Source organism: Drosophila biarmipes, chromosome 2L (genome assembly GCF_025231255.1).
Source record: "Drosophila biarmipes strain raj3 chromosome 2L, RU_DBia_V1.1, whole genome shotgun sequence".
Lineage (NCBI taxonomy): Eukaryota > Metazoa > Arthropoda > Insecta > Diptera > Drosophilidae > Drosophila > Drosophila biarmipes.
The window spans coordinates 17,631,620-17,639,943 of NC_066612.1; the positions used below are offsets into that span (position 1 = coordinate 17,631,620).

The following is an 8,324-nucleotide window of genomic DNA, read 5'->3' on the forward strand; positions in this document are numbered from 1 at the left end:
AATTATGGCCAAGTGGTAAAGTGCCTAGGTTAATGTTTTGCCTTGGAAGGGGGCCTTTCAGATGACTCAATCATTTTCTTAATAGCATACCACTTTTATACCTGAACAAATATTTTACCAAGTTAAATGACAAATTAGGATATTAATTTCTTATTTTAAAGGAATATTATTATTTTTATGTTATTTAAAGTAGATATTAATTCCCTTTACAAGCTAACACTAACTTAAATTAACATTATTACAACATTTTAGGATTCAGCGATGCAAGCAATTGATAAAACATTTCAAAATATAAAGGTATATGAAACAACTTGAGATTGTTAAATTATTTTTTATTTTATCGATATGCTTATAAAGAATATATCACTGTCAAAAGATGCCTTTATAGAATCTCCAACTTCAGATGGATGGGCACCTCCGATGCAGTTGGTGGTCAAAGAAGGGCTGCGGATCGGGGCTTTAGAATATATGAGAACAAAGCCCTTAACCATGTACCAGTTGAAAGAGAGGTCCAGGATGCTGAATCCCTCATCTTTCAAAGGGATTTCTATTGGGGAACTTGGGAGCAGGGTCGTAAAGGTTCCATTCAGAAATGGAGCTGGACAAGAAGCGGTGCTCATGGACAGAGCATTCCCAGTAAGAAAACATCACACGTCGAAGCTAATGCCTCCAATCGTTTTAGTGTTCGATATGGTGTGGTTTGTTTAACACACAGTAGCTGTCAAATAGGTCCTGACTTAGCTTTCATTACATAAACAATTTCTTTGTACGACTGTTTTTACTATTCGCGGCCTGCCAATAATACTGTCCAATTTAACCACGAAACGAAGGCATGAACTTCCCAAATAAATAAACTATTCAACTGTATTAAAATGCGGACAATAAATAATAAAAATTAATAAAAATATTGTATTGTTTACCAACCAACACAAAGAATAAATATATAAAAAAAAGTGTACTGACGAAAACAAACTAAAACACAAAACCGAATGCATTCCGATCCGGTTTATCCCAGGATGCAATCGCACATGCACTGGCAGAGGCGTCTCCGAAGATGCTCTATCTGATGGAGCAGTCTGCTGCAATCCCGGTTGTCCTTGTCAACGGAAATGAGCTTCTGCAGCTCCTGCACGGCCCCAAGGCAATCGCAGTGCTCGGCGAGTCGGGGATTGCGCCACAGGAAGTTCTCGCAGCAGATGGGATCGCAGTTGTGTCTGGGTGCCCGGTACTCCTCCCGACACCTACTCTGGATGTATTCCCGGTGGCACATCTGGCGATAGTAGGCGCGCAGCTGGCGCTTTTGCTCCTTCCGCCTCATATCCCTCATAAAGGGAGCCTCCGGTTCCCTACGGCGATCCATAAAATGGCAGATCTCGCACTGGCATCCCGAAGGCGGACATGGCTCGCAGATCTTCTTGGTCTCATTCCTATCTTCTATTTTATTCCTAACCTTTTTCTTTCTTTTGTGCGGAACCTTGACCTTGTCTTTCGGGGTCTTCGGCACGAAGGGCTTGTAGTCTATTACTGGTTCTTCCAGTTCTGTGTTCAACTCCTTAGTATCTCTTCTACTGGGATTAGCGCTGTTTTTCTCCGAAGGAATATACGGTTTCACACTGGGTCTTCCCTTGTCGGTCAAGCGTTCATTTGAGATGTTTTCCTTTTGTGTTTCCTTTTTTGGTACCTCCCTCTTTGGTACTTCCTTTTTTGGTACATCCGGTTCTGGTTTCCTCTTTTCGATTTTAAAGTTTTCGTCTTCATTAACCTTGTCTTCTTTTTGCTCATTTTCCTTCTTCTTTTTATTTTTGTTTTTATTTTTATTTTTGTTTTCACTTTTATTTTGGTCTGTGTTTTTAAGTTCATCAACATTTTGATCTTTACTAATATCCTTATCTTTGTCCTTATTTATATCATTATTTTTTTCCTTTTCTACAACTCTATCTTTGTTATCATCTTTATTCTTGTGTTCGTTTATATTTTTGTGATTATCCTTTTCTACGATTTTATTTTTGTCGTTGCCATCTCCCTTATCCTTGGTATCACCGGTTCCATCGGCTCCCTCATTCGTACCTTTTTCATTTTCTTCCCTTTCTTTTCCGGTTCCGGGCTTGTCTTTGTCATACGGCTTATCCTGATCTTGTGAAGGTTCTTCGGGCTCTCCGGGGTCTAGAAGCTGTTGACCATATCCATTTCCCCTATGCCCATCGCCACCTCCTTGATCATCTCTTTCACGTACTTTCTTGGGCTTGCAGCATTTCTCGTAGATCTTGCAGAGCGGATCAGGGGAAGGTTTCTGCTCGAAGCACTTGACAAACCTCTCGTACAATTGATCGTAGTCCTTCGGCTCCGTTCTTGTTTTCACCCCTTGCTGATGGAGCCAATCCCAGAATTCCTTGTTATGGGGACGAGGATCTAGTTTGTACCTGGCCCACTCATATTGAGTGCAACCATTCAGAGTTTCACCGCAATCCACGGGGCAGTACCACGGCCTACGACTCCGATCATTTGGGAACCTTTTGTGTTTAGGGTCCCTGGAGCGGGTAGTCCCTAATAGCGTCTGGCGTTGGACTCCAAAAGGATCGCTGGGATCTGAATTATCAGGACAATATGCCGTCTCAAAAGCTCTTCCAGGTTCCAGCTCCTGTCTAACATAGGGCATGCGCTGCAGCTCCGACTGCAGTGCCTGGCGGTTAAGAATAAAGGATTTGCAAAGCTGAGGGGCAGTGGTATTGCACGCGGGAGATACACTGGGGCGTGTTGATGCAGTTTTCTTGGGGCGACCTGGCCGAGTGCCGCCACTGCTGACCTTGACCAGGCAGGCCGCCAGCACCCGGTTGAACACCACCGACTCGGGCTGATGGATGGGCGACCCTACGCCATAGAAGCCCAACGTGTCCTTGTGAGGACTCTGCTGCCAAGCGAGCAGAACGTCGTCCTTGACCATTTCGAAGGGTCGCCCACAGCCGTCAGCCTCGAGGGAGTTGCCCGACCGGGTGATGGCCTCATCCTGGATTGGTTTGCATCGTGGCTTCATCGGCCGAGTCGAGGGATAAGTCTCAGTCCGGTGGAAGCGGTAGTCCCGGCAGTTGCCCTCTCTTGTTGGTGAATCGTTCTCCCGGCAATTGGAGCTGTGCCGCCGTAACTTTCTCCTGCTCATTTCCGGTTGGATCGGAATGGACCACTCGTAATTTTCCAAGACTATACAATTTTTTTTTTTATTTTTTCTTGACTTGAGAACTGGAGCAAAGACCCAAAGATTAGAAATTAAATATGGTATAGTTTTGTTTTCAAAATTTAATAAGTCTGAGATTGTACTGCCATTAAACAATTTAAATACATTAACCATTGAAATTCTCAATTAAAAAGGAACTTAAAAGGAAGTAAAATGCAAGTCAAAAAATAATAGGAAGTGAAGTTCACTAAAGTTCCTTTGTATGCCTACTTGCACTCGCACAATTTGATTGGGTAACCAAATAATGCCTCTGCATATTGGTAACCATCTTTTAGCTCTTAAAATCGAGTTACTGCAACCTAATCCACGTCACTTTTAAAATGTGCCTACCCAGAGGAGACGCCGAGCGTTTGCATCCGTCCAAACGAACCTCAATTAAAGTTTGCACACTTTAGCTGCTGCCCCAGTTTCAGGTCGCTTCGATTCTCCCCCGAATTTAGCCATGTTGGCCATACAATTTCCTGCCCATTGCCACATAAATTCGCACACGAAAGAGCCTGACAAGGCAGTGCTATTTATGGAGCAGTTCCTGTTCAGCCAAAAAAGGGAAAAACACTGGGGGCAGGGCACAAAAAGCCAAAGTCAGCTCTTAGTGCTGGTGGTTTTTGGATGTGAGCGAAATACGAGTACACACATACAGAGGAGCATAAATCCAAAATTGTCTTTTGTCGCATAAATATTTTACTTTGGGTCTTTAGAGCCGGCTGGCAACCGGAGGAGCAGCAGCGGCAAGGACATAGACAATAGGCCGGGCTGGTATAGGACGTGAAACGACATTATTTCTTATTATTAGAACAGCGCAAATAAATGAGACTCGGAAGGCGCAGGCCTGGAGGAGGGGCTGCAGGACCAGGACACTTTGTTTGTCCTGCCAGCACCGCAATTCCCACATGTCTGTCTTCATAAATGCTTTATCTCCGGCCAGCACACACGAGGAGGGGATTCAGTGTGTTGGCTTTTGTAATTATGTGCATATAATAAAGTTGACCTAAATAAAAATAAGCGCCGACTTTGCCGCGTTAAATAAAAGCCAATGCCTGAATATACGCACACACGGGGGACAATAAAACGGGCGGGATATTGGCCATAAGTACAATAGTCGCATTGTGTTGATGTTGTTCCTGGGCTGCGAGCAGTTCATTAAATGATAAGCCATCGACATCTGGCCAAACAATTGGGGGATCAGGCGATGCAATTTCAGGCCGGTCGAAAAACAATCACTGGTAATTGGGGGGCTTTGCGAGGGCGCCGCATCAACATGTAAATAATCATAATTGATGAAGGAGTTGAGTGAGATGCGGAATTCACGTTCCCCGGGCGTGTGCCAAGTGACATGTTCCCCCGGCAAATTTATTGCCCCGATATATTAGACTACCCTTCGCGAACTCTCGCCACGAGCAGAAATAAATTCATAAATTCAGCAGAAAACGGCAGAGCCCGCATATGCTGCCGCTCTTCCTTCGCGAATTTGATCCTTTTTCTGCTGAATCTGCTTCGGCGTTATCCATTAAATGCGATGAATCAACTGTTGGCCGCCATAAACAATATTTGACTCACTTTCAGTTGCTCCGCCGCTCATAAAACGTCAGGCGGCGGATGGCGGACGGCGAGCGGAAATTTATGCTCGCCATTTTGCAGCGGACATGTTTGTTCTTGCTGCGGCACAAGTGCGCTTGTGTTCGTGTGCGTACGCGTGTGTGTGACTTCCTGTTGACGTGCAAGATGGCCGGCAGAAAGCGTCGACCATTAAAAAGTCGGGAGCGCTCACAAATTGCCGAGCAAATATCCGTGAAAGCTCTTTTCGGTAGACTTCCCTGAGTTTACTAGAGAATGGGTATGTGCTAACTTGATATAAGAAATTATCTCAACTATGAACTTATTACATATACATATTTTATTATTACAGCTTACAAAGACAAATAGAAAAACACCTATTTATATTTCTACTGTTGTTTTGGTTATTCAGATGAACTCTTTTTTATTAAGAGCAAAAAAGTATTTTTAGCTACCATCTTACAAAATGTATTTTGGATTAGATTAGACTCTCATAAGAGAGTGATTTAGAGATAGTTGAACTGACGAAACCCGATGCAATCGCTCCACTTCATCCATGCAACAGGAAGATTCCGCAGTTCTCATCCGCGGGAATGCACTTTTTGATTGCAAGTTATCTGCATTTTAACCATTTCCCTGTCTTCTTTCATTCCAAAAGCAGTCAGTGCCCCTGTGATTGCGCATTTGACAAAAATGTGGCCAATAAAATGGCAACTGGTTGTGGAAAACATCAAAGACAGGAATGGAAAAAAACAAAGGCTGCACCAGATGGAGAAAATATTATGAAAAAAAGTGAAAGACAGAAGAAGACAAGATAATTGATTGTTTGATTCAATCGCAAAGTCAAATGCTTTTTTCGGAGCTGCTTCCAAATGGTTTTTGGATGATTGCGTAAGCGTCAAAGGAACGCACCGAGCATTGAAAATTGGTTACAAATTCTGATTAGAAGCGCCAGCAAAGCAGACAGAGGTAAAACCAGGCCAAAAAGGAATAAATACCAGCAGAAGACAAATTGGGCGTCACTTGCCGGTGGGTGTGGCAGTTGTACAAATTGAATTGTATTCGGTTCGAGGGCATTGATAAGACAAAGCAATCAGTCAGTCAGTCAGCCAGCCAGGAAGTTTGAAAACTGGTCGGAATAAGGGTTTTTGCCTTTGGAGAGGAGTGTGCGAAATAAATGTTGGCAGGCATCGAAGGAAGATGTAATTGGTGAAGTGATCGATTAGTTGTGTGGAATGAGTTATACGATCCCAGGCAAATTCACCATTGTTAAACCAAGAAAAAACTGAATTATTTAAATTTATTAAACGAAGTAGTAGCAAATGAAGCTTATAACGAAGCTGAAAGCTTAACCCCTTACCCACTTTTAATTTTTCGTTTTATTTACTGCATTAATTTAATATTAACCTCATATCCCCCCACCCACAAGTTAAATCACTTTTCCACTCGATATCATTCACATATCATTCACACAATTGGGCCCACCCCAAAAACATTACTTCTGGACGCCCCGAAAGCAAACCGAACCGAAACCGCATTTGCATTACATCTCGTCATTTTGCCAATTTTGAGTTCTCAATCAATTTGCCGCAAAAAGTATTCGTTCATTCGCAATTTTGCATTTTGCCAATTACAGTATAGCTGATTGGATTGTTGCCAATCTTTTTCCGATTGTTTTTTTCGCCTCGCCCGGCTGGGCGAGTATGTAAAGTGTCTGATACGTTCAGACCTTCCCCGGCATTCCAGGGCAACTCAATTAAATCGAACTGCAATCATATTCACCTGCATCCGTTTCCGCTTCATGCTCCGCATTGTTTCAGCTCCCCACGGCTGCTGCTGCCTGGGAATGTATCTTTAAAATTCGAATTCATATTACAGATTACAAATTCGCAGCATGTTTGTCATTCCGGAGTTTTGTGCATGCTGCTGGTGCTGCTGCTGCTGCTGCCAATTTTCGGTTGTTTTATTTATTTTTCTGAATTTTCCCCCATTCCCTGTGGGGTTTTTCCTTTATTTTGGCCCTGCCCGGCCATTTTTAATTGCGTGGCATTGTTGCTGGTTTTGTTGGGCATCCTTGATGTACATATAGATTTCGTTTCGACGTCAGACTGATGTTTGTGTACGGAGCACTGTCCTTTATTTGATTTCAGTTTCATTTCGAAAATTTGTAATGCGCCTCGTGTAGCGGCGGATCCTGTTCCGTGCCTGTTCCGCTGTCTCCGCCGTCGTCCTGCCAAGGATAATGAAACTATGCGCTTGTCGCCATTCCGTTTGTTTTACACGTCACCCCACCAAAAGCCCTCCCCCTGCGAAAAAGAGCTACAGAGCGCCCTCCACCTGAACGGCCCGACGAGTGATTGGCACCAGTCGGTCGGATGTCCCTCAAGCCGGGCGCCCACTGTACGTGGTTTTCGCTTTTCCTCCTCCTGGCCACGCTGTCATCATCATCAGGAGGAGCTGACAGAGCAGCTGGGCTTCCCCGAGCTGGGTTTTAGTTTGGCGCTGGGAGTTGGGAGCTGGGTCCCACTGCTGCGGTCCGTCTGCGGCATTTCAATTTCAATTTTAATGCCAGCTACAAAAAGGTGCAAATAAAACGTACGAAATCATTATTCCTCACTATTTGCTCAAGGTATTTCGTTGAAAAATTTCGAAGTATGTGGGAGCATCAGGGGACTATCGAAAACTGCAGATATATGGGGAAAAATTCGTTTTTCGTCTGTTGGTTAAAAGCGCTTTACAACAAACTACATTAAAGTATTTTTTTGAAGTAAGTAAGCGGAAATGTGTTTTATATATCCACCAACAACAAATAATTTGTTATCTTAATTGCCAAGAATTTATATACATAATTAATTGTTTTATTATCCAATATTTTTCATAGATTTCCAAAGACAATTTAATATTTATGAAGCCGAAATGATTGGATGCGCTTCATGAAATAATGCCGAGCCTCATTTATAAAAATGTCACAACAAATTGGTTCCCAAGAAAAGAGGGAAAATGGTGAAAAGAACCACGGGGGGCGGGGTTATATAAAAAGCTATGAAGTGATCGAGCGATTCGAACGACCTCAAGCTGTGACTTTGCATCGGAATGAAGGGGAAATATTATTTGTTTATTAAATGAAGCGAAGAATAGAGAAATTAACCGGAATGTCCCCACAAAGATCCAAAATTCATAAATGAATACCTTTTAGCCAAAGCACTTTGCCGCTAAATGATCAAAGAATTTTTGAATGTCATATGATAGCATTGCTCATACGAAGGGTTGTCCGAACAGGACTCCAAACATTTTCGCAATTCGCCCAACTGACAATTCGATTAAGTTTGGCATAATTGTTGCTGTGAGTGCTACAATTATCAGAATATTAAATCGGTTTTTATCGCTGGCCAACTATCAGCGTATTAAAATGTCAATTAAGTTGAACCTTTCTTCCTGTTTCACCCCGCCAACCTTCGCTCGGTTTCCGGTTTGCCTCCAGGTGGATTTGAATTAATGCCCAACATTTTGTATGTGATTTATTTGTGTGGTTTAAGTTTTT

At 43.0% G+C, this 8,324-nt stretch overlaps 1 protein-coding gene across 1 annotated transcript; it reads right to left on the bottom strand.

The window, feature by feature from the left end:
- Positions 1 to 889: 889 nt before the first annotated feature.
- Positions 890 to 3,271, bottom strand: LOC108033397 (uncharacterized). Its single transcript, XM_017107716.3, has one exon. The coding sequence runs from the start codon at positions 3,152 to 3,154 to the stop codon at positions 1,007 to 1,009; it is 2,148 nt and encodes a 715-aa protein (XP_016963205.1). The 5' UTR covers positions 3,155 to 3,271; the 3' UTR covers positions 890 to 1,006.
- Between the last annotated feature and the right edge of the window lie 5,053 nt (positions 3,272 to 8,324).

What these genes read in the sequence shown, in the direction of transcription:
- LOC108033397 (XM_017107716.3), bottom strand. Translation starts at nt 3,154, where the DNA reads ATGAGCAGGAGAAAGTTACGGCGGCACAGCTCCAATTGCCGGGAGAAC.